This window comes from Arachis stenosperma, chromosome 2, assembly GCF_014773155.1.
Source record: "Arachis stenosperma cultivar V10309 chromosome 2, arast.V10309.gnm1.PFL2, whole genome shotgun sequence".
NCBI lineage: Eukaryota > Viridiplantae > Streptophyta > Magnoliopsida > Fabales > Fabaceae > Arachis > Arachis stenosperma.
Window position 1 is genome coordinate 115,840,263 of NC_080378.1, and position 27,791 is coordinate 115,868,053.

The 27,791-nt window shown below is 29.7% G+C and overlaps 1 protein-coding gene and 1 pseudogene across 1 annotated transcript; both read right to left on the reverse strand.

Annotated features, from left to right (window-relative positions):
* Positions 1-827: 827 nt before the first annotated feature.
* LOC130960204 (uncharacterized) lies at positions 828-4,418 on the reverse strand. The gene is made up of 9 exons (XM_057885533.1): positions 4,109-4,418; positions 3,783-3,908; positions 2,994-3,055; positions 2,669-2,905; positions 2,413-2,583; positions 2,140-2,189; positions 1,672-1,804; positions 1,549-1,586; positions 828-1,457 (listed from the first exon to the last, which is right to left on the reverse strand). The coding sequence occupies exons 1-9, from the start codon at positions 4,146-4,148 to the stop codon at positions 1,361-1,363; spliced, it is 954 nt and encodes a 317-aa protein (XP_057741516.1). The 5' UTR covers positions 4,149-4,418; the 3' UTR covers positions 828-1,360.
* Positions 4,419-9,923: 5,505 nt separating this feature from the next.
* Positions 9,924-21,252, reverse strand: LOC130963530 (bifunctional 3-dehydroquinate dehydratase/shikimate dehydrogenase, chloroplastic-like; annotated as a pseudogene).
* Between the last annotated feature and the right edge of the window lie 6,539 nt (positions 21,253-27,791).

Here is a 27,791-nt window from a genome sequence, read left to right on the forward strand (position 1 = left end):
TCCCTCCACCACAAGTTTGATAGAGATGATCCGATCTCCCACCCTCTTGACATCCACTACGTCCCTCTTCCACTGCTTATCCACAATTATTCCAACCCCATTCCTATTCTTCACCTTTCCTGTATACCAAAGTTTGAAACCAGAAGTATTCAACTCCCTAGCCTTTGCACCAACCCATTTCGTTTCTTGTAGGCACATAATGTTAATCTTCCTCCTTGTCATGGTATCCACCACCTCCATGGACTTTCCTGTTAGAGTGCCTATGTTCCATGTCCCAAATCTCAACCTTCTGTCGCTTCGACCTTTACCTTTTACTTTGTGAACTAGCTTATTTACCCTCGTCCATTCACGAAAACGCGAGAACCCTTGCTCATTTAACACTACATCCGGGCACCGATGCAGCGGCTCTTGCTTTGACACCGTACTCGAGCCATACGACGCGTTGCTTCCGGACAACGACCTAGCTTTAACGCAATAATGTCTTTGGTTCATGTCATGGGGGTTCGGCTATGTTTTTATGTTGGTTGCCGAAGACCTAACACAACCCTCCTCCTTTATCCGGGTTTGGGACCGGCTATGTACCGCAAGTGTAACATAGGCGGAGTTAAAAATTATATGCTACTATAAGGGAAAAAAATTGATTATTCTGTGATGACATATTTTGATTATTATACTTTGAAACGTTTAATTAACCTGGTAGCTGATTGCTTTATTTAGAAAATATATAAAATAATAAGTATAAATATAGATAAAATAGTATACAATAACTAATTGGATAACTAATTTTGAGTATTCATCAAATATCTTAAGCCAAAGGCAATATATTACTATTTGAGAGTCATAACAAGGAAACTATTAATATACAAAAAAATAATATTGAATCTCACTCAACCCTTCTTTTTTTGAGGGGAGGTGACTAATGTAATTTCTATATTACAGTGATGTTATTACAGTAATAATGACAATAATAATACAAAAACAAGAGTACCCTCTTGTAATACAATGATCATAGTAATAGAAGGGTTGGAACTTGGGAACCAAAACAACCCTAGACTCCTTTACTAGCAACTACCCTGGAACTTATTCCAGCAAAACAATGGAGATGACGATGACGACAACGACGACGATTACAATAACAACAACATACTAAGATTAGAATGGATCCCTTAAAAGAATTTACCTGATTGCCAGTAAAAAAAATGTGATATTGTTCTCTGGGGTATGTGCCTCAAATCACCAATCAAAACTAACTGAATAAAAATCTATCTAAAAGAATGGACTTGTTCGCAAGAACTAAGAAGAGTAGCTTGCTTCTTCAGCACTTATCAAGAATCATTCTAATCAAAGTTGGTTTATGGTACTAGATTGCCTTCAATCCAGCAAGTTTTCTTAGCTCTTCACATAATATAAATGTAATTGTTGTTTGTGGCCCGATTCTTGCGAATATCGCAAAGCCCCTGGCAGAACGGTATGGTATAGATTAAAACTATGTGAACAAAATATGCATGCTCTGAACCCCAAGAATGCTAGTAGTGAACATAAACTCACCCTTTGTAAAGTGCCATTGGACCCTCTGTAAGTAGGACCTGAACCACAAATGAAAAGTTGCATTAAAACACAAATGCAATTCATGGCAGGCTTGGGCGATAAGAGTGAAAACAACATGAATACCTGGTATGCACAATGAAATCCACTTTTATAGAGCCTAGAACCTTTCGATGCACGTTGCAACATGAGACGAGTTTTAACCATATCTATGGGAGCAGTTACGATGGTGCTCAAAATGCCGGCAACTGTGCTTGAGCTATATAAGGTAGAATTACAGTTAGATCAGAATTGAATCTTGTGCCAGTCTAAAGACAAATAATATTGATCTAAGTTAATCATATGAACAAAATTAGTTAGGCACCTTTTTACAAGATATTAGTTTTCAATATGTTGTACTCAATATCATCAGTTCCGGAACATATTTAATTTGTCCTAATTTTATAATTTAAATTTCTTTTCCAAGCTTCTTCAGTCGTTGTTAATCTAAAGTTGTTGCTCATAAATTTGGGATTCTTAACCATATTCGGTTTACTATGATTCAGTTTACACCAAGAATCCGAAGAAGGAAAAGAGTTGGAAGGAGAGCCATACATCAGATGTAGATGGAATCCTTCTTCAAGAGATGCAAACCTGACTAAAAGCTGCATACAAAAAATGCAAAATAAATTATGAAAGCAGAGAGACAATAGTATTGACAACGAGGACAGAACTAAATTAGGATGAGGATTAAGTACAACAGAGCAGAAGTATTCTCTATGATCACCAAATATAGATTTAGTTTTCAATTATGTGGATAACAATCATTATCAACAATATGAATTGCTTAAGATATAAGTAAAAAGAATTATACAGTTCGAAGCTGACCTGCTTGGTTTCATCGTATGTAGCAAGCTGCGATGCAGTCAAGGCAGCTGCTCGGGTCATAGCAGGGCCAACACCCTTCCAAAGTGCTTTGATTCCCTCTTCCGATACAGTTCTCTGAAGCTCTACTATCGGTCCACTCTTGTTCATCTCTGGATTCATTTGCAAACGCACCTGATTGTGTGGAATATGATTTCAAAAGGAAAAAAAGGCAAAAAAGAATTAAACTAAATTAGAAGAAAACAAGAAAGTAACACACCTTAAGAACTTCAATTGGATTGGTGAGCGCAGTCGAAATAGCACCAGCAAACATGCCAGAAGCGATTTTAACTAAAACATTGGAGGAGCCAAAAGTAACATCACAAGCATGCTTAGAGGGTTCATACAAGCCCAAGCGTAGTCCTCCATAAAGAACTGACCTTGTTAGTGCAGGTGTCAAGCCCGAATACAAAGACTTTGGTCCTTCGTTTTTCACCACACTTAAAAACAATTGTCCCTGAACAAATGCTTAAATGATAAAAGTTCTGTAACTATAATGTGATAACGGAGGTCATTCATAGGTAAGGTCGAACTCGGCACACTACCATTCCAGTCAAAGGACCTTTCTGGCCAACGAGTTGCATCTGCAGCCTTACTTTCAATACATCTGCACAGAAAGTAAAAACAAGATATTTAGCTGTTCTTACCGGTTTTGTTTTCAGTTTTTCCGGATCCCAAATACACTAGTATCTTCTAAACATGTTCAAGGTCTCAATCTCATTTAGCCTTCACCAATTTTTACATAACAAAGTTTTTTTTTTTGACAGCATCTTCATCGAAACCATTAACTTCGTTACTACCTAAAACATTTTCTTAAATGCAGCTTCGACTTATGAACCATGCTTATCCACAAGAAATACAAACATAGACAGAGTTCTACATTGTTATAAACTACATTTTCTGTTTCTGAACTCGACTATGCGAAAAATAGGTTGCAATATGGTTACATTTCAGAAAGTATCGTTCATTTGAACTATCCCTGGTTCGCCTTTCATTCATATGCCTTGAGTTAACAAGCTGCTTCCTCAATTGAATCCACTAACACAACAATCATTTTCTTGCAATGCAAACAACAAGGGATATAATATAAATTGCAAAACAACCAAGAGGGACAAATATACAAGACATATTAGATCTTCAACCAGTTTATATATGCATTAGACTAACTTTATGTTGGATTAAAAGCTGCTTATAATCAAATCAAAACAAGCTACAAATCTACCAATGACACCCAACCAAACAGCCAATCAATACAAACATAAAAAATAAAGAAAATTGAATTTTGGGAATAAAAAATCCAAATATTTGGGAAGGTAAGAGATAGAGAGAAGAACCTAAAGGGTGAGTGATCGCAGTTGCAACTGCCACAGAAAGTCCACTTGTACCAAAATGATTGAAGACAGTGGAAGGTGATGTAGCCCAACTTTGCCTCTCACCATTCCCATTAATATTACTAGTTCCTGAACACACACGCGCACATTTTTATTTATTTATTATTGGTTAACTTCTTCTCAGAATTTCAACAAATTCAAAAATCACAACTTTACAGCTGAGAAAATTCAAAAAAAAAAAATGATAGGCACAACATGCAGAGATCATGAAGATGAAAACTTTATTGAATTGCAAGCAAAAGGGTCTCAGAAACTGAAGCTCAAGTTACCTGAAGCTGCCGAATTATTAGAAGTTGAATTTCCAGCCATTTGTTTTTTCCTGTTAAGAAGAAAAAGAAAAGAAAAAACAAAAACAAAAAAAGGGTGTGTAGATCTGTGTTCTCTGAAGGGAAAATGAAGAGAAAGGTTAAGAAAAAGAGCACCAATTTTATCGGGTGCCCCGTAGGGACTTCAGAAAAACAACCGCACCTTCTGATTCGGGGAAGACAACATTAACAAGAATATTAAAAAAAAAAGGATAAAAAAAGAGAGAGAATAAATAAATATATAAAACTATAAAACTATAAAAGAGTGTTTTATTTTTTTTTTTTTTAATGCAACAGAAACACATGCATTAATCTCTACTATATATATATAAGCTTGATCCCTATTGAGTATTGGTGTTAAATTTGCACACAAACTTTAATTTAATCTTTAAATTTTTAATTATTTTTTAAATTTGTAAACTGACTGATATTAATATTTTAGAAAATAGATCTTTTTGTTTTTTACAAAAATCCAATATACAATAAATAAAAAATAGCAAGTCAATCTTCAAGAATTTCACCGTAATGGAAATAGAAATGAAAAAGACTCATACAAAACTTATACAACAAAAAGAGAAGGATGGGGTTTTTCTCGCTTTTGGCATAGCGGGCCTCAGCAGGAGGCCCACACGACGGGCTATTAGCTCAGTGGTAGAGTGCGCCCCTAATAATTGCGTCGTTGGGAAGATGCCTAACTTTCCAGAGAAACCTAGGATGGTTAAGGTCCCCATTCCACCTGCTGATCAATGGCTGTCTGCTGTCCATAAATCCAAGTCTGAGTTCTGGTCAGTTTGGGTGACTGTGCCCCAATAGATGGGGGTCTTGAATGAGTCCGCTAGCTAGCTTCCTAGAAAGAAGTAGGTCTTTCGCTCTTGAAGTTCCGAAGCTGCAAAAAAGTTCTCCTATGCTGCCCCAACCCTTTGAACGAAATGCGGCAAAAGGAAAGAAAATCCATGGACCGACCCCATCGTCTCCACCCCGTAAGAACTACGAGATCACCCCAAGGACGCCTTCGGCATCCAGGGGTCGCGGACCGACCATAGAACCCTGTTCAAAAAGCGGAACGCAACGGAAAGAGAGAGGGATTCGAACCCTCGGTACAAAAATTCGTACAACAGATTAGCAATCCGACGCTTTAGTCCACTCAGCCATCTCGGCCTGGGGCCTTCGCGTCCGCCCTGTACTCTGCTTCAGCACTAGAACGAGCAACCAAACTCCGTTTTTGACTTTCAAAAGAAGTGACGAGCCGCATCTCTTCCGAGACCGGGACCCTTTATCATGACTTCTGCTCGTTGCATGCCTTGATTCGCTACTTCCTTATCGGCTCTGCTCTTGCTAGCTAGGCAACTAATAAGGGAAAAGATCGAGCAACCTATTGCCTTACCTCGGCTCTGCCACACGTCACGTATACCCAACATCTATCGAAGCTGGCGAAGTGCTATCTCGAGTTCCTCTTGTATCAGCATAGGCCGTTGGTCGAAGTGCTTCAATCCTATCTGTATCAGCCATCCTTTTATGAATCTTTAGAAGACTACCTTTCCTATTCTTTTGCTTGCCCTTTCTCTTCTCAATTGTTAAAAAAAATTGAGAAGATAAAATATAATTTTTAATTTTTAATATTTTTTTCATGTTTTTTTGTTACACTTATAAAATTAATAAAAAAAGATTACATTTTACTCTTTCAATTATTAAAAAAAATTGAGAAGATTTATTTTTAATATTTTTGGATAAGTTTCAACACACAAATATTAATAGAATATTAATATAGATCGGATAAATATCATGTTCAAATTTTATAAAATGACGATGTTTTAGTTTTGGCGCTCAAGTAACTCAAAATTGATGTTGTATCACTTATTTTGGAAGAAAAAATTTCAATAAATATCAGTTATTAAATTGTTTTTGAGCTATTTGAGTATGAAATTTAATGTATATTCGGTTATCCACGTCAAGTATGCGTAAAAAATTATTTCAAAGACTAATATAAATTATATTCACAAAATTTAGATATTAAAATAAAAACAATTAAAAATTCAAAAATTAAACTAAAATTCGTATATAAATTTAAGGATCAAATTAAATATTATTTCCTATTTAGTGGCACATACGTCTTTTGAGAAAATAAAATGATTTGCGTATATTTTTTCAATAACTGAATTGTTGTAATTAAAAAAATATTTAAGAAATTAAAATGATGTAATAATATGTATTTTATGACTAAGGACAAAATTTAAAAATTTGAATTACCACTTAAGTAACGAGCGAGAAAAATGTCTACCGCAACTAATTAATGTTACATTACTTATAGGCAAATTTAAATGTACAATTGAAGGATTAGAATGAACAAAATTGTTATCAGGGAGATGAATGATGAAATTGATCATAAAAACTATATATTAATAATTGTTATTTATATTGTATACAATAATTCTTTAACTTCTTTGAAAAAATGAGAGCAAAGGATCCATAAATAATGACTTTCATTATTCATTCAACATCAAACATTATTATACATAAATAATACATATCACTCTGCATTGATATTATTACATTTCTTCTTAATATGTTTCTTGTTTTAATCACTTTTGCTACTAGTTTGTATGATTTCTAGCTTTTAATTGGTACGTTGAGGAAAATCATGACTATATGGCAATTTGTGTCTTTGTCGGATGATGATCTTACAATTGAAATTTATGATGTTTGAATACTAATTTTAATTTTGGAATAAAGACTTGTAATTAAATAATGCAAAGAAAACAATAATAACAAAATATCACATTCAAACTTAGAGAAGAGAGCTATCATATAAAGTGATCTTCAATACATTCAAAGAAATATTGGAGCTTGATAGTTGTGTTACAATCCATATCTTCACTATATGGATCCATCCAACTATTTTTATTCCTAACTAGAATCCAAGGAAATTCTAGTTTTATGAACTTGGTCACTGGGATGCCTCCCCAACTCAACTCAAATACTAAAGGAAATCGAAATCAAAATCAAAATCAAAGACTCTCTCTTTTCATATACTCAGCCAAAACATAGATATTATAGACTGTGAACAAATGCTACAAATTTGGCAATTTCTGCTTAAGGTCCAATCACAAATGGTGGAGGATCACAATCACATGAACGAGGATCGTTACCAAATAAAATACTCAACCCAAATCAATAGAAACCAATAATATTAGTAAGAGATTAAAGAAAAAAGAAAAAAAATTGAGTTACGAATTATACAAGTTACAGAAAGAAAAATACAAATCTTTCTGTTTCTGACTCCGACATCAATGACAATATCTACTACATGGTCTTCATCTAATAATTCTCACACCCATGAGACTCAAAAATACAAACTTATGCTTCAGTTCGAGCAGCAGAATACCTATATCTGGCCGATTAATTATATATAAAAATTCAGAGATAGGTTCTCCGATTAGGAACTTCTATAAATACAGAAGGATCTCGAGCACAGCACAATCTATGAATTTTATATACTATGGGTTATCTTTTATGATATATGAATACCATAAATTTGTTAAGAGAAAAAGAAAATAATTGACATAAATTAAGAAACATATAAGATTAAGAAAGTTACCTTGTTGATTCCTTTAACCCGCATTGCACCATCTCTTAAAAAAAATAATTTTGATCTAAGCCTAAGCAGTACTTGCGTCTACTGTTAATGTAGGTAGTGTTTGTTTTTGGTATATATCTCCATAAAAAATAGATACAGGAGTACATGGGAGTACATGTATAATGTTTATTTATTGAAACAAAAATTATGAAAGACACAATTATACACGGGAGTATATGTATTTTATATTTCTCTAAAATGCTGACACACAAATTTTTAATTTGAGACACTAATTTTTTTACAATTTTATCATGCTCTCTATTAATATTAAAATGCTAAAATAACAAAGATAAAATTAAAATTTTAGTATCATAATAAATTGTTTGTTATGTTCTGTTTAACTTATCAAACACAATATAAAATTAGTATCTTTTTATATCTATATATTATTATGTATCTATATCTATATTTCATTTATGTTAAACAACAATCAAATACAGCGATAGACATCTCTAAATACGGTATTGATGAACTAATCCTCAATTTGCAAGTGCAGAAATCACCATCATTGCACTATCCTCAAGATTTGCAAAGAGGAGTTACTATCATTGAACAAATAAGCTAAGAGCACGTACCAATTGTTATAAGAGATGGTCTAATCTCCTTTTCAACCCTAAATCCAGAATATTAAGAAAATAGACTTTTTGTAATACAATAACATAAAAACAACTCAATACATATAATTCGATACATCCATACATGCATATATTTTATATATGTTAGAGTACATAAGGAGTACATACATAACATAAGGTTAATCACAAAATATTTTTTTATTTAATTTTCTATTTTCATTTGTTTAAAAAAAAATTTCTGTCAATTTTCATTCTTTCTTTCTCTTCTAATACATCAAATTATTAACATCTTAAATAACTTAAGACATAACATTTTTTTCAAAATAAATTCATTTACAATTACATACATACTTATAAAAGATTCTTTATGATTATGTGTGAACAATTAAATAATTATTTAACACTATTTTTTCTATAAATAATTAGTCAATATTTTATTTTATCTTCATAAATCATAATATCAATAATCCAAATCATATTTATTTCTGCTTTCAATTATTTGTGAACTAATTATTAGTAAAAAAATTAATTTCTTATTTTTTTTCTCCTATTAGTAGTAGTCATGAATTATTAGCAACTTGCTTTAATTAAATAATTTTGATTTGTGTGGTTGCAATTAGTTTTAGTTACATAAGATATGTTTTTTTCTAAAAAGATTTAAAAAAAATAAAAAAATATTATAAAAAATAATTTTAATTTTGTATTATAAAATATATTAAAAAAAAGAGCAGAATAATATTGAAATAAAATAACAGTGTAAGTTTTTCATTACTTTTTAGAGGGAAAAAATTTTGATAGATTCTACTAATTTTTTATATTATTTAATATTTTTTTATTTTTTTCTCCAACTAAATAATAAAAAATAATAATTTTTTTCTAATTTCTTTTTCTCTCTTTTCTTTTTTTTTTATATTTTTTCCTCAAACAAACATTACCTAAAACTTGTCTTTATTCAAAACTAATTCATTTCTTTAAAGCTAAGTCACTTATTTGCGAATTTTATTACTCAAAAAAGTAATTAATTTTACTTGATCAATAAATAACAAATTTAGTATTTATTTGGATGTTATTAAATTCTTAAAAGAAGACATTTTTTATAAAAAAAGATCTATTTTTATTTTTCAGTGTTTAACAAGATATAGTTTTTCTAAAAAATACAGTTTCTCTTGGTTTTCATTTAGCTATTCTAAAAAAAAAAAAGTTTCTATGGGTGTTATCAACTTGCGCACACACACGATTAATACTGTTTCCGCTTCTTTTTTTTTTTTTCACACTCTCTCAGCTCATTGCACTCTCACTCTCTTACTCGCTCGCTCACTCACTCACACTTTCTTCTTTATCACAAAAATGACGACAATGGCGCGCAAAGAATGATGAAGTTAACCATAAATAATACATAAATAATGACTTTCATTATTCATTCAACATCAAACATTATTATACATAAATAATACATATCACTCTGCATTGATATTATTACATTTCTTCGTAATATGTTTCTTGTTTTGTTATTAACAAGAGAACAAGTAACAAATTCATCTTATGGACGAAATATGATGTTAATAAGAAATCAAAATTGTTCCAGAATAAGCTTGCGCATGAATGCCTCTGGAGCTGCAATGCACAAGAGAAAAGAAAAACAAATACATATTAAAATTGAATGTTATAAATTCAATTTGTCTGGTAGCAATCTCAACATAAAGATGTAACATACAAATATAACTATATCTAATTAAAAAGGATATAAACATTAAAATAGACAAAAATAAACTGTTTTCATAAATTAAAACACTTTAATTACTCAACACAAAGATATTAAGATCTTGAAAGATAATAAATCATAATAAAAAATGCTAGAGGACTATAAGAATTTATTACTTTTAACCAACAGTTTAGTTATTAATTTTAAAAATGTGGGTTAAAAATATATTATTAGATTATTAGACTAAATGAATTCGATTGATGACGATCAAAAATAATAAATTCTAATGATCTTCTAATATTTTTCGATCAGAATTAGTACCTAATCCATCGTTGAAAAGTCGGAATTGGCCAAGAGCCTGTCTTATGAACATTTCAACACCACTGACCACAATGGCTCCAGACTCAGCAGCCTCTTGCAAGAGCCTTGTATTTCTTGGTGTGTAAACAGCATCAAACACAACCTCATATGCTTTCAATGCACCCTATGTATGCAACCATTAAAAGATGATGTGAATTATGCATATTGAATGATTTTAAGTTGTAGCTAGTTAGGTAGGAGTAAAAGTAATAATAAGAGGAAGAACCTTGGCTATAGGAGTTTCATTGGACTTAGGTTCCATTCCCACAGAAGATGCATTTGCAAGGATCATATTATTTTGTGGGGAGAATCTATCTAAGTCTTCATATGGTAGAGCTTCTCCTGAGACTGCATGTGCAAGTGCTTTTGCTCTCTCTATCAAACAATAACCGTATATGTTCTTGAAATTTCTATGTGGCATATATATAAGGACAAATTTTAGATGCTATATATGTAAGGGGAAAAAATGGTATAATCTCATAAACACATTTTACATAAAAATAGTATTGTGGATTATTAGATGTTTAGTATATTTAATTAAATATATTTGACTAATTATCTAAAGTTTTACAATGTGATTTTTATATGAAGATTTCATTACGTGAATTTTTCTAATAAAAAATAGGTTTAATTATTTTATTAGTCTTTATAGTTTTATTAAATTTTTAATTAGGTCTATGTACTTCTTTTCTTTTTTATGAGTCCCTATATTATATTAGATTTTATAATTAAGTTCCTATTATGATAAAAATATTGGAATTAACGGAATATTCTGTTAAGCAAAATGAATATGCCTAACACTTAATTGAATATTCTATATAGTTTAACAGAATATTCTATTAATTTCAATGTTTTTATTACGGCAGGGATTTAGTTGCAAAATCTGATATGGTATAGGAACCCAATTAAAAAACTATATATATATAGACTTAATTAAAAATTCGATAAAATTATAGAAACACTACAAGAAAATAGAGTTATTTTAACACTTTATTTTTTAACACCATAATTAAATGTCAAAATTAATATATATTTTTGACAAATATCACAAATGTCAAATTTTCTATGTTTTCTTGATAAATAATTTGACCGTAGAAAATTACTCCTCAATTTTGACACTCATTTATTTTCAATTTACTCAACTATTTTTCTTCTTCTTTGGGCTCTGTTAATTTTGATATCACACTACTTTGAGTTTAAGATTATACTACTCATTCTTTATCTTCAAAATCTCAATTTATTCTTTAGTTTTAAGATCTCATCTCATTATTTGTTAAAATTTTTTGTTGAGAATATTTTATAGTCAATAAGTGTCAAAATAAATAGTATTTTTGACAATTAATAAGTATCACATAAAATATGTTCTCAAAATTTTCTAACAAATTATTTTTGACAGCCAATATTTATCAAAATAAGATTTAAATTTTTTTCACAATCACTTATATGTTAAAAATACTATTTTTGACAAAACTTTTATTAACATATTCTCATAGTTAAAATAGTGTCAAAATTTATTTTTTTGACAAATTTTAATTTTCTTTTACACATTATAACCCTCAAAAATAATTTATATTGTTGTAGTGAAAATCACAAAATAGTTAAACCTAAAAAATAATATTCTTTAATTTGATTTATAGTTCAATATTTTTATAATGTATTGATTTTTCAAAATGGTTTTAGAAGTATTTAAGAATTTTTCATTAGATGGTAATTCCTTTTACTTATAAAAGTTAAATTTAAGGTATTTACCAAAATTACGATTGAAAATAACGACTCATGCTCCTCTACTCTTTGCACCATAAGCAAGTGCCCTTCGTGCACCTACTGCTCCAACCAGCACAAATATTTTTTTCTGCAAGTGGAGAGGTTTCTAGGTCTTTGCCATTCACATATTTTCTACCTGTTCATTCAAATAAATATATTTTTTTTAACATTATATATATGTGTTTTTTATAACCGGTTAGATAGGTTTACATATTTTAGTAAACTATTTAATTAAATACGTATCAACATTTTAACTATTAATTTTAGGTGAAGACATTTTTATATGAGTAATCACTTAATTTTTTTTTTAAATATTAACAGATAAAACTAAATCAAATTAAGCACTAAAAATATTTTAAAATTTTTTCAAAAAATTTAAAATAAAAAAAAATATACTTTACCCTAACTTTTACCATATCGAAAGATATGCTTATAGTAACTTAGAAATTATGGTTTGATTTTGAAGGTACCTCTCATTGCATCCTCTATTGCTGTAATACAAGCCTTACAATCTGTATTGTAACCAATTAGCTTTCCATCAATAGGCCTTCTTATTATAGTATTTACAGCTCCAATGGACTACATTATACAAATGGAAGACCATAATTTAGAACATACTTTACCACACTTAATTAGATCAACATGAAATTTATCTTAATTAAATTTGAATAAATTAATAATGCTCATATGAAAAATAATATTGTGCACCTAAATAATGATTTAGTTTCTAATTGTCATTTAGGCTATGTTTGGTTGAAAGGAAAGAAATAGAGAGGAAAGAAATAGAAAGGAAAGAAATTGAGTGGATTTTTATTTTTTTTAGACGTGTTTGGTTGGAAGGAAAATAAGAAAAAAAAATGTTATAAAAAGACAATCTTATCCCTATATTATAATATATATTGAAAAAAGTGAAGGGGTAGTATTGGAAGTAGAGAGAGAAACATTAGTTTTCTCTCCATTTTCTTTTCAATGTTTGAGAGAAAAAAAATTGGTAGACCCCACCACTTTTTTTTCCATCCATTTTCTTTTCCCTCAATTTTCTTCTCCAACCAAACAATGAAAAATAATCATTTTCCTTCCTATTTTCTTTTCTCCCTTTTCTTTCCTTCCATTTTCCACTCAAACAAGCATAGCATCAGGTAATTGACATATCTTCAATGATTATTGTTTATTACAAACCTTAGCAAGTGGATGAACTTCATCACAACAATTGATTGCTGCCTCTTTATGAGGGATTCCAACACTGCATAAATTTCACTTAGAAGAATCACTCCTTTTTTCTGTGCATGTATATAATAATTTCACTTATTATAGTAATCAACATTCAGGGAAAAAAAATTATATATGGGAGAAATTTGAGTGATATCCTCATAATGTTTTTTTGTTTCTTATTCCAAGATATGGGGATCGGAATTAAGAAAATGTTAGAGCGAATTATAAAATTTCTTAATTTCTAAAAAGTAAATTTGTTTGGATGAATTTTATTTTTTATTTTAAATATTTTAAAAAATAATTCATCTTAAGCGAATCGTAACTTTTTATTTTTATTTTTGAAAGATAATTTTACTAGAACAAATTGTGAAAAGTAAATAGTAAATACGTTAGAGTAAAATTTAAACATCACTTTATCTGTGTCATTCACATATTTGGACCATTTTTTAGTAAAATACATAATCCCAAATTATATCAAAATTAAAAAATGCAATATTCAAGCATATTTATTAAGAAAATGCACGCCTGAAATCGGTGCTTGTATAAAAAATGCCGTTTGGGAGGTTTTAAAAGTAATTTTTTTGAGTTTTTAACTTATGAAAATTAACAGTATTAATGTTTGGTGCAATTTTTAAAATTAAATTATAATTTTATAAGAAGTTATTTAAGAGCTTATAGAGAAGTTAAAAAAATGACTTCTTTTTTAATACTACTATTTTTTATCACATTTCTATAAAATAAGCACTTTTAGAATTAAAAACTCAAATACAAAATAATTTATTTATAAACTAATTTTTATATAATTATTTATTATTTAAATTATTTTTTTAAAAATAATTTAATTAAGTTGTTTATCCAAATTGAACCTAAGTGTTGAAAAACTCTTTAACATCATCAACCAACATTGGCACATAAATTCCATTGCAACCTTCATGTCTAAAAGTAGGGTTGTGTAAAATGGGCCCTTTACTATGGCCCACTGGATTTGATACAAGTCCAAAAACTTCGGTATCGGCATTCAGTTGCTCCAATTTATACACATTTTTAAGGCTACCAAGAGTTGGTAAGCCTGCTATTGCTTTTCCCTCCAAAGAACCATACACTCCGACAAAAAAAAAAAAAAAAAAACATACACCAAAAATCCTCCAAATTTTGGTCCCAATAATTGGCTTGTAAAATAAATAAATAAGACGTAAATATAAAATAGAAAAATAAATATGCTCTTATCTCATTATAATATAAGTAATCTATATATTTATAGATATTATAATTATTGTAGTTTAAAACCACACAGAAATAAAAGAAAAGAAGAGAGTAATATTTGTAACATAAGAAAGGAAAGAGAATTGTTTTTATTACTTGTACGTATATAGTTTCAGATCATGTCCTATTTATACATGTATGAAGGGTTTATTTTTCAACCGTTATTTAATGAGATTCTCTTGGTAACTTGATCATTTATCATGAAAAAAGGTTGAACCATTCAATGGACATCCACTTTTGTTCTTATCATAACACTCCCGCTTGGATGTCTATTTAGGATTATTGCCTCGTTAAAACCTTACTAAAGAAAAATCCAGTGGAAAAAATCTTAGTGAAGAAAAAAGAGTACAGTATCCTTTGTGATGGGGACTGCCTCATTAAAAATCTTGTAAAAAAAAAAATCCAATGAAAAAAAATCTGGCTAAGGAAAAAAGAGTACAGTCTCCCCCTCTTGCCGACATCATTTAAAGTCTTGAAATCGGCGCATCCGAATCTCATGTACCAATCTTTCAAAGGAGAATTTTGGGAGTGACTTTGTGAATAAATCTGCCAGATTGTTACCTAAACGGATCTGTTGGACATCAATTGTCCCTTGATTTTGAAGATCATGAGTGAAAAAGAATTTGGGAGAAATATGCTTTGTTCTATCGCCTTTGATGTATCTGCCTTTAAGTTGAGCAATACATGCTGTATTATCTTTAAACAGGACAGTTGGAGCTATCTTATGATCAAACAGTCCACATGATGATAGAATATATTGAATCAGACTCCTCAGCCAAAAACACTCGCGACTAGCTTCATGAATCGCCAGTATTTCAGCATGATTAGAGGAGGTTGCTGCTATCGTCTATTTCGTGGACCTCCATGATATAGCTGTACCACCATATGTAAACAGGTATCCTGTTTGAGATCTCTCTTTATGTAGATCAGACAAGTATATGGCATCTGCATAGCCAACTAGTTGTGACTTAGATCCATAGGGATAAAACAATCCCATGTCAACCGTTCCATGAAGATATCGAAAAATTTGTTTGATTCCACTCCAATGTCTTCTGGTTGGAAAGAAACTATATCTTGCTAGTAAATTCACCGCGAATGATATGTCAGGTCGCGTATTATTAGCAAGATACATTAGCACTCCAATGGCACTAAGATATGGTACTTCAGGACTAAGGATATCTTCATTCTCTTCTTTAGGACGGAATTGATCCTTTTCCACATCTAAAGATCTTACAATCATTGGGGTACTTAATGGATGTGACTTATCCATATAAAATCTTTTTAAAATCATTTCTGTGTATGTTGTTTGATGAATAAAGATCCCATTTTTTGTATGCTTGATCTGCAGGTCGAGACAAAATTTAGTCTTTCCAAGATTTTTCATTTCAAACTCTTCCTTTAGAATTTTTATAATTGTTGGAATCTCTTCAAGAGTTCCAATGATATTTAAATCATCAACGTACATAGCAATAATAATGAATCCAGATGCTATTTTCTTTATGAAAACACAGGGGGCAGATATCATCATTCTTGAATCTATTTTTGGCCAGATACTCAGTAAGATGATTATACCACATTCATCCAGATTGCTTTAGACCATATAAAGATCTTTTCAATTTAACTGAGTATAACCCTTGCGAATATTCACTGGATGGTTTAGATATCTTTAGTCATTCAGAGACTTTCATATAGATATCCCGATCTAATGAGCAGTGCAAATAGGTTGTTACCACATCCATTAAATGCATATGCAGTTTATGATATGCAGATAAACTGACCAAATAACACAATGTTATCGCATCCACTACAGGAGAATACGTTTCTTCATAATCTATACCGGGTCTTTGTGAAAAACCTTGTGCCACAAGTCGGGCTTTGTAGCACATAACTTCATTTTTCTCATTTCGTTTTTTCACAAATACACATCGGTATCCAACAGGTTTTACATCTTCAGGTGTACGGACTACAGGTCCAAAGACTTCACATTTTGCAAGTGAGTCTAATTCAGCCTTCAAGGCTTCTTTCCATTTTGGCCAATCATTCCTTTGTCGACATTCTTCGACTGATCTTAGCTCAAGATCCTTACTTTCATGCATGATATTTAATCCCACATTATATGCAAATATTTCATTGATAATTGTCTTATTTCGGTCCCATTTCTCTCCTGTAAAGACATAATTTATCGAGATCTCATCATTTTCACAATTTTCAGGTACCTAAACGTCTTCTGGCGTTAAAATTATATCAGAATTTTGGACAACTACAGGTGTCTTTACCGTGTCTTTTTCAACAGGAATAGTATTTATCTCTTTTCTCTTTCGAGAATTTTTATCTTTGGAACCGACAGGCCTGCCACTCTTATGGCGTGTATTTGCTTCAGTGGCTATTTGTCCTACTGGGACATCAATTCGAATTGGAGCATTTTCCGCCTTGCCACGCTTCTGGCGTGAATTTGCTTCAATGGCTACTTGTCCTACTGGGACATTAATTCGAATTTGGGTATTTTTTGCTGGAATATAAGATTTGGTTATCCTCTTTGTATCGGAAAATGCATCAGGCAATTGCAAATGTATAATCTTTTGAACTTCTAGTTCACATTGCCCTGATCAAGAATCTAAATGCATCAACGATGATGCATTCCAATTAAGTTCCTTTTAAAGAAGCTTATTCTCTCTCCCTAATGTTGGAAATTTTGATTCATCAAAATGACAATCTAGAAATCAGGCTTTAAATACATCTCCAGTTTGTATCTCAAGATACCTCATTATAGAGGGAGAATCATATCCAATATATATCCCCAATTTTCTTTGGGGTCCCATTTTGGTGCGATTAGGTGGTGCAATGGGAACATATATTGCACACCCAAATATTCTTAAATGGAAAACATTTGACTATTGGTCAAATGCTAATTGCATAGGAGAGAACTGATGGTAACTCGTTGGCAGTGACGGATTTACATTTAAGCATGTGGGGGCAAGTGCCCCCATTGAATTTTTATAAAGTTTCATGTTAAATATATAAAAAAATATATTTGCCCCCATTCAAAAAATAAATTTGACCCCACAAAATTCTTTTTTTTGGTTCACACACTTCTTAATGTATAAGAATGGAAAAAAAAATTCAAAACATAAATATTAATCAATAATAAATATATAAAAATACCAATTCGAAGTATATCAATTCAATTTTAATAGATAAATATATTATCATTAAAAGTTGATACACTATAGATGATGTTAAAATAAAATTAGTTTTTATGTGTTAATTTGGTGTTTAACAAATTAAAAAAATTAAATAAATGTAATGAAGAGCCAAAATTTGACTCTATTAAATATTTTTTATTATAAAAAATAAAAATTTATCCATAAAAAATATATTTAGTTTGTTTAATATTAATAAAAAATTGATATCTAAATTATTTGAATATTTAAAAATAATTTTAGATTTTTGATATGTTTATTTAATCAATTGTTGAAGAAAAACAAAAAAAAATGAAAATAAAACAAAAAAAAGTTGTCTAAAATCAAATGGTTTAGTTTCTAAAACAAAAAAAATATTGTTACAGAGATTCGAAAGAATATTATTTTTTTATTAGTGTTTTTTTTTAAATTAGTTTTAAGTTTGCCAATAACAACAACAATAGTTAAAGAAACTTCTTTAGCTATAAATATTATAAAGAGTCGATTTCGTAATCATATGGAAAATAAATTTTTAAATAATTATTTAATAACATATATAGAAAGAAAAATATTTGATTGTATTGACAATCAAAAGAAAATTAAAACCTATTTAACTTACTATTTTAGTGTTTAAATTTATTCGTTAGACAATTTAAAAATTAATTATATTTTACAATAACAAAAAATAATTATAAAAATTATAGTCATATTATATATACATTGCCCCTACTAACAAAATTTTTTGGATCCGTCACTGCTCGTTGGTCTCAAACGAATAAGTGCTACAGCATGTAAAATAGTATGCCCCAAACCGAGGTTGGGAGATTTGTTCTCATAAGCAATGGTCTAGCAATTAATTGGAGGCGTTTAATAAGCGATTCTGCTAACCCATTTTGTGTGTGAACATAAGCTATTGGATCTTCAACACTTATTCCATTAGCCATACAATAAGTATCAAAAGCTTGGGAAGTAAATTTACCAACATTATCAAGACGAATTGATTTGATTGGATTTTCTGGAAATTGTGCTTTTAATCGAATAATTTGAGCCAGTAATCTCGCAAACGCCAGGTTGCGAGAGGACAATAAGCACACATATGACTATCTCGAAAATGCGTCTATCAGGACCATAAAATATCTAAAAGATCCACATGGTGGATGAATAGGTCCACATATATCACCTTGAATCCTTTCTAGGAATTCAGAGGACTCAAATCCAACCTTTACTAGTGATGGCCTTAAAATTAATTTTCCCTAAGAACATGCAGCACAACAAAATTCACTAGTTTTAAGAATCTTCTGGTTCTTTAGTGAATGTCCATGGGAGTTTTCAATAATTCTCCTCATCATGGTTGTTCCCGGATGACCCAATCGGTCGTGCCAAGTTATGAATTCATTTGGGCTAGTAAACTTTTCGTTTACAGTAGCATGTGATTTAATTGCACTAATCTTGGTATAATATAACTCAGATGAAAGTGAGGGCAATTTTTCTAATATAACATTTTTATTTGAATCATGAGTTGTGATACATAAGTACTCATGATTTCTCTCATTCATATTCTCAATATGATATCCATTTCGGCGAATATCTTTAAAGCTCAACAAGTTTCTTCGAGACTTGGTAGACAACAGTGCATTATTTATTATGAATTTTGTTCCTCCAGGAAACAAAATTATAGCTCTTCCGGAGCCTTCTATCACATTGTCCGAGCCAATAATAGTATTAATACATTCTTCTTTTGGCACAAGATGGGTAAAATATATATTACTTTTAAGAATAGTGTGCGAACTTGCACTATCCGCAAGACAAATATCTTCAGAATATGTCCTTGCCATTTTTCTTCAAAAATAAATAATAATAATAAAATGAGTAAAAGTACATGCACAGTAAAATTATTCACATAAATACTTAACAAACACACATATTAAACTATTTTATCATTGATCAAATAGCCAATATTTCCTTCAAGATCTTCAAAGAAATTAGATACATCATAATGAGTGGTGAAATTTTCATAATTTGAAACAAAATTTGTTTCCTTTCCTTTGTCATCCTTTTTCAAGGATGTTTGATAAAGATCAACTAGGTGCCTTGGGGTATGACAGGTACGCGACCAATGGCCCTTTCCACCACAACGGAAGCATTTATCCTCAATTGATTTACTTTGTCCATTATTTCTTTCTTTATCCCACTCGTGGTGAGATCCTCTCTTTTGAACATAATTCCTTTTCCTTCCATAATTTTTCTTGTTACTAAAACCTTGCCATTTACCTCTTCTGAGGTAGTTTGCCGCATTTATTTCAGAAAATGGGGTGGCGCCAGCTGGACGCGCTTCATGATTCTTTTAAGAGTAACTGATTGTTGCGCTCATCAACAAGAAGGTAAGAAATTAGCTCAAAAAATTTTTAAATCTTTTTTTTCGATTGCTACTGCAGGAGCACATTTGAGACATAGAAGGTCGAGAAAGTTTTCCCTAACATATCGGGTTTGAGGAAGTATCACATGATTGTACCTTTCTTCAAGGTCTTTCCACAGATTTGCAGGATCTTTTAATGTGGGATATTCATTTTTTAATCATACGTCAAGATGACGATGAAGGAAAATCATGACCTTGGCTTTATCCTTTTGGGATACATTATTTTTAGCCTTAATGGTATCTCCAAGATCCATTGAATCAAGATGGATTTTAACATCTAGTATCCATGATAAATAATTATTTTCAGATATATCAAGAGCATTATATTCAAGATGAAAGAGTTTCGATATAATAAAAATTTGTTACTTGAAGTCTTCCTAAAACTTCGTTAGAGTTTCGTGCTGATAACGTGTTGTGAAATAAATAAATAAATAAGGAAAACGTAAATATAAAATAGAGAAATAAATATGCTCTTATCTCACTATAATATAAGTAATCTATATATTTATAGATATTATAATTATTGTCGGTTAAAACCACACAGAAATAAAAGAGAAGGAGAGAGTAATATTTGTAATATAAGAAAGGAGAGAGAATTATTTTTATTACTTGTACGTATATGATTTTAGATCATGTCCTATTTATACATGTATGAAGAGTTCATTTTTCAACCGTCATTTAACGAGATTCTCTTAATAACATGATCATTTATCATAAAAAAAAAGTTACACCATTCAATAGATATCCACTTTTGTTCTTATCACAGCACATATAAGGCTTCTACTTCCCACTGCAATGGCAATTAGGGAACCTGCATGTAAAGTGTAAACACAGTGGCTAAGGCATGTGATCCAGTGGCAAAAAGTATTTGCCTCTAACTAAAGTCATATAAGTTCGAATTCTAGCAGTGATAATTAGGATAGTGTGTGTGAGTGGGTATGTGAGTGTATTTGTAATGACAAAAAAAAATGTAAACACAATCATGAAATACATTACGCGGCATTTGTTTAGGTATAAAATATTGTGGTATGAATATAGAGACCCAAAATTATATTTAGTATAATTTTAAAATACTAATTATGAAACAGATCTTATAATTACTTATAAATTGTTATGTATTTTTTTATTGATTGTTATGCACTTTAAATTATATATTTTGAAATTTTTATTGATATTTTTTTTTAAATTCTATGATACTGATGAAAAAAATTTCAATACTTATAGAAACTATGTACTAGATAATTAAAAATGGCGTGTGTTCTTTTTACTTTTACAGCAAGTACTATACATTTGTCATTCATGACATCATTTGTCTTCTCATTAGAATTAAGGATCTATAAACTATAGTTAATTTGAAAAAATTGGTTAAAAGGTGAATATTTTTTTAAGAATATTCAAAAAATAAAATAAAATTTATAAAATAAAAAAAGAAATAATAAAATAAAAATTGGTATTTTTTGTCAAAAAAAACATTCTCAAATAATAATAATAATAATAATAATAATAATAATAATAATAATAATAATAATAATAATCAAATTACTATATTTTTTTATATTATTTGTTGCTTAGGTTGAATAACACATTAACGTCGTCTCTTTTATGTTTGGGTTTTTTTGTTTATAATTGTAAAAATAAGTTAACTTTAATTAAATTATTTTTTTACGTTTTAAGAAACTATAATAAAAGATAATGCAAAAATTCACAAACAAATTTGTTGTACAATATAATTGTTTATTATTTATTTAATTTTTTCTATTTTAAAAATTTTAGGTGGTTGAAAAAATAATTAACATTTTAATTTAAAATCAAATATTTTTTACAAAAAAATGTTCGTTAAAAATTCAAAAATATGTAATTTAAAGTGCATAATAATCAGTAAAAAAATATATAACAATTTACTTTAAGTCATTATAAGTTCTGTTTTCATGATTGATATTTTAAAATTAAGATATTTATTATGTTTATTAGATTATGAAAATAATTTAATATAATAATTTAATTATTTCTAATAAAAAATCATTATTATTAATTTTATCATTACTAGTGTAATATAAAAAAACACAAACTAACAGAATTGCAAGTTTTATTTTCAGAAGTCTGTGTTCTATGAAAAGCACGTATTTATCTAGCACTGTAACCACGTTAGTTTTTTTAAGTGCTGAAATTTTTCATCTTCAGCGTCATAGAAGAATTTTTCAATACATGATATTAAGTAATCAAATTATGAAATTATACCATTTTTTTTATTTTGTAGATTGAACTATAAATAAAACTTTTAATAATATTACTCAGATTATTTTTTTTAATCAACAGTAAATATAGACTTATTTGTTATAATTTATTTGTTATATTTTTTTTATAATAAAAGTACAGAAAGAGTACGTAATATATAAAGTATAATAATTTAATAAAATTTTTTGTAGAAACTTTTTTTTATTATTTCCTGAGAAATTTATACAGAAGAATTACAAGAAGCACATCACAAGATCAGGTAAAAAAAAAAGAAAAGTACAAATAACAAGAGCATAAAAACAAAATAATTCCACAACATTACAACTTCTCTCTCTAAATTTCCTTTCCTAGTTATAATAAATCCTACAAGAAGAAGAAAAGAAAAAAGTTAAAAAATTTAATTTTTGTTTAGACAGCACAAGATAAGAAAAGATATTAACGGGACTAAAAACCTGTAAACAAAAAGAAAAAATAGTACTACAGATAATTGAGTAAGAAGCTTTAAAATTCTTATTTCCTAAAATATAAAGGTTTCATCTGTGAGCAGTGACAAGGGTCTCAATGAACCTCAACCCGTCAAATCTTGGAGCGAATTTTTCTTTCAAAGCTGAATCTTTCGGAGAGGAAGAGCCTCCGTGGTCACTCTGAAATCCACCAACCCGAATGGAGACATGCATAGAAGACGAACTAGAAACTGTGGTGGTCAACTTTACGGCGACAGAAGCTACAAAGAGACTGAATTTCTTCATCATCTTGAAAATGACAAGTTCTTCGGAAAGAAGCGCGTTTGGCTGTCTATAAAATTAAGAAAAGAGAGAGATGAATTTTGGTGAAGTGTGCGTTGTTGCTAGTAGGGTTTGACAGCTTATACACAGTGAGGAAAGAAAGATGTGTTGTTACGAGTAGGATTTGACAGCTTATACATGGTGAGGGAAGAAAGAGAACGAAGCAACTTGCAAGTCATTCATTGTTCCTTGATTTCAGTGATTTGCATTGTGCATTTTTTTGACAAATTTTTAAGTTAAAATGGTTATATTTATATAGGTTTTGTTTGGGAGATGGTGTTATTTAAATCATTTTTTATTAATATATGATGTATTTTTTATGTACTCTCATTAATATATTATTACTAAAAATAATTTAAATAATATCTTTCTATTATTTTGGTCAATTTTTTCTTTTAATTGAGGTTTATGCATTTTTAAGAGAAATTTTAGAAGATGCGCGATTATCTCAATCGTCCTATTTTTATTGAATATAGAGTGAACTATCAAGTTAATTTGGTCTATTTTTTAAAATAATAACGCAATTCTTTAAGATAAAAATGATCCATTTAGATCTCTATCTTTTACTTTTGTGAACAATTCTATTTCTTGGTTAACTCTAAAAAAGTATTGACATGTGAAGTTCAGAAATATATACAAATTTAATTGTCTCTAAATTTAAATTAGTTAAAAATTTATTTATTCTTATTTTTTAAATAATATCTTTTTTAAATTATTTTTTATTTATTATATTAATATTTTTAAAAAAATTATTGAGGACAAATTACTACCAATTTCCATAGAATTTTTCAATAAAAGGACATGCTTGTTGGGGTCTCTTATACAATGGAAGAGACAGTTGCTGAAAAGTTGATTTTGTTTCTGGGCCATAAGAGAGGGTTCTTCGATTCTTGTTAACTATTAGTGTATTAGTAGGCGATGAAATTATCGTTATTAGCCCAATTCACCACACTCATCAATATGGCTAATTTTTTTTATATTGGTTAAATAGATGTGTAATACATTGTTATTGAAAAATTAGGTGTTTTTTTTCATATGGTGTTTTATTCAAATCGGACGGTCCGATTTGTTTGATGAAAAAAATAAATTACAACTCGGAGGGTCCGATTTCCTTAAAGAAAAAAAACTCCAAATCGGATGGTACGATTTATATTTTTTATTTTTTTTTATTTTCGAAATCACAAATCGGACCGTCCGATTTGTGATTGTTTGTTTAAAAAACAAAACAATACAAACAAATCGGTGCATCCGATTTGTGTCCTCCCATAGCCAAATAAAACACTCCTATGCTCACACCATATTGATATACACCTTTCTCTCTCCCACACCAAAAATCAAAAGCGTCATCAATATTCCTTTCTTCGTTTGCATTATTCTTCATCTTTCTTATATTATATCATTAGAGACAACCTTTTTATTTCCTAAGTCTTATACTGTCATTTTTCTATATCTTCATTTTCATCAGTATTTTCACAAACAAATAAACAGATAAAGATAAACACAAGAAAGTTACAAATACTACAGGTAATAAATATACATTTAACATGGCAAGTACATTTAGGCACATTCAGTTAATACACAAACAAGTAATTCAAGTAGTATGCATATGATGTATCCCTGTTCTATAGCTGATGAGGTTCATCTGTCAATTATCCAGCCAACCCGACAAGTCCGAAAACCTTAGACTATCTCTCGACGTGCATCTCCAACAGTCTATGCATGACTTTTTTCTCAAATAATCAATATTGCTCAATGGGGATTAACATTCTGAAGAATTTATAAGTGTCCGGTCACCCTTACGTCATAGGGTCAACAGAGTATCGAGTTTTCAACCTGGTACACGTGGTGGCAAGCCACGGTACTTTACCCAGAGAATCTTGTATCTTAGATCATTTAACCATTCAAGCCAAGTATTATACATGATCATTCATTTGATTATCATGCCAAGTATCATACATGATCATCCGTAACATTTCATAGTCAATTCATTATTTTTCAGCTTTACTTCACCTCTAAAGTTATCTCCATTTCCTAATTTCATCTGAATATCAAGTTTAACACTATTATTAATGATTAAAGGAATGAAAATAGAGGTTTAGAGGTTTGAAATACAGTTTAAAACATTGAAAACCATGTTTGTTAAAATAAGGGCCACGCGTACGCGTGGGAGTATGAAAGTGCAGCTCACGCACACGTCCCTTGTCATGCGTACGCGTGGACATGCTTGCTAATCCCTTACGCATGCGCATGGGACTAGTCGCGTACGCATCGCCAAGATTCCATGCCACGCGTACACGTGGGCATGCATGGGCATGCATTCTTTAAAAAAAAAAGCAGAATCAGTAGCAAAGCTGCAAAGTTGCAACAAACCATTTTTGAGTTTCAATCTTCCAACACCCATAACTTCTTTGATTTGAAATATTTTTCACCCGTTCTTCGAATGGCATAAATTTCATAAACCCAATTTTCATTTTAAAACAAATTGGAAGCAAATTGAGAATCCGAAAGCTAGGTTATGCCTCGCCGAAGTTCAGCTGAAAACCAACTTTTTGCAAAACCCCTTTAAACCTTATTTACATCCAAAATTTCCATTCCCTTCCTTACCAAATTTACCATTCCAACTTTATATATATGCTAGTAACAAGACTCAACACAATTCTACACCATATTCTACACCATGCTTTCAATCACCACTCATCAACATTTTACATTTTAAGAAATTCATCATGGCTTTATTCAATATATTTGCAATCTCATAACCACCAACTTATTCATGTTTCATTGTTACCTCAATATAATAACAACCTCCATCACATAATCAAATCACATCATAAATATCAAGAACACTAAGTTTTCACAGAACATTATACATTAAATGCACGAAACTTAAATCATACCTTTACCGATTCTCACGTAGCGACCAAAGCAATTTACCCAACACAGACATAGCCACTCAGAATTCAATAAACATTAGGCTCAACTTTCTTAAAGTTCCAGTATTCACAATTTCAAATTCCTATTATATATCCAGTTTAATACTCAAAACTCAAATTGAATGAAATTAAAATATAATTATGGTATCCTCACCTTACCCAAGCTTCACATAAGCAAGAGTGAACGTTCTCCTCAAGTTAATTGGATCTTAAAACATCAAAAGTAAAGAAATTCAACATCTCTTTTCAATTTTAAAAAAATTGGGGGAAAGGAGTGGCTGAGAATGATTAATGGCTTACCTATAAAATTGTTCCGGTAGAAACGTAGAGCTCGACGCGGTGGACGTGTGGTCGCAAACAGTGCGGCGATCAAAGCTCGGACGGAAGAGCTACGGCGGTTGAAGTTTGTCGTAAGGGTTCGAGAATGTTTCGTTTCTCTTCTCCCCTGGAAGCCTTCAGCTTCGTTTCTGCTGAAATGAGGGAGAAGAAAGAGCTTGGGTTCATTTAATTGCTGAACCGGTTGGGCTTATGGGTTCGGTTTGGGCCCGTTCAATCGGTTCGGTCCGTTCAGTCTAGTCTTAGACTATTTTTTTTTTTTAAATTAATGTCAAAATTCTCGTTTCAATGAGTTCTATGTCTCTATTCTAATTTGATATAATATTCGCATTTCTAATTTTCCTTAATAAAAACTAATTTATTGACTAATTATTTACTAATTTAACGGAGTTTACATTTTATAGTTAACTTTATATATTCTTTATGTATTTCTACTATAATTAATTACTATCAACATTAAACTAATAAAAAAAAAATCTAAATAACACATTTCATAACATGAAAAGTTGCTCTTTAAATTTCAAATATTTATTTAAAAATGAAAAAAAATAAGTGAAAATTAAGAAAATAAGAAAAAGAATATAATAATAAAATAAATTTTACCATTTTTATCTTATTTTAAAATAATATAATTTTTTTTCTTCTCTCTCATTTTTTTCCATTGAAGAACATACATTTTTTCAATTTTGTTAAATAATCAACAAAATGTCCAGCTAACTAAGCCAACTAGCACTTTTTACTTTTTGAATTTTTTTAGAAGAAATGTCAATTCAAATTATTAAAAAAAATATCCGAATTCTAATAAAAAAATACATCTAAAATTAAACAATAACAAATATTCAAATCCTGATAAAAAAATCTAAAATAAAAAAAACACATCTAAAATTAAATAATAACAAATATCTAAAATTATTGTAAAATCATTTTAAAAATTTTTAAAATTCAAATTATCAGTTTAAAAAAAATATCTAAAAATTAAACAAAAAACATTTAAAATTGGGATAAAGTATTGTTTTGTGTCCAATATTTGAGGTGAATCTTATTTTAGTCTCTAACATTTTAATTATCATATTTTTATCCCAAAACGTTTAAAATGAATGATGATCATAAAAATTATATACTAAAATTATTATTTATACTCTATACAATAATTCTTTAACTTCTTTGAAAAAAGGAGAGCAAATGATCCATAAATAATGACTTTCATTATTCATTCAACATCAAACATTATTATACATAAATAATACATATCA

Excerpts from the sequence above, each read along its gene's own strand:
- LOC130960204 (XM_057885533.1), bottom strand. The coding sequence starts at position 4,148 with ATGGCTGGAAATTCAACTTCTAATAATTCGGCAGCTTCAG. Across the intron at positions 2,190-2,412 it reads CATACGATGAAACCAAGCAG|CTTTTAGTCAGGTTTGCATC; the intron begins GTCAGCTTCGAA and ends TTTTGTATGCAG. Across the intron at positions 1,458-1,548 it reads CCAATGGCACTTTACAAAGG|GGGCTTTGCGATATTCGCAA; the intron begins GTGAGTTTATGT and ends CCGTTCTGCCAG.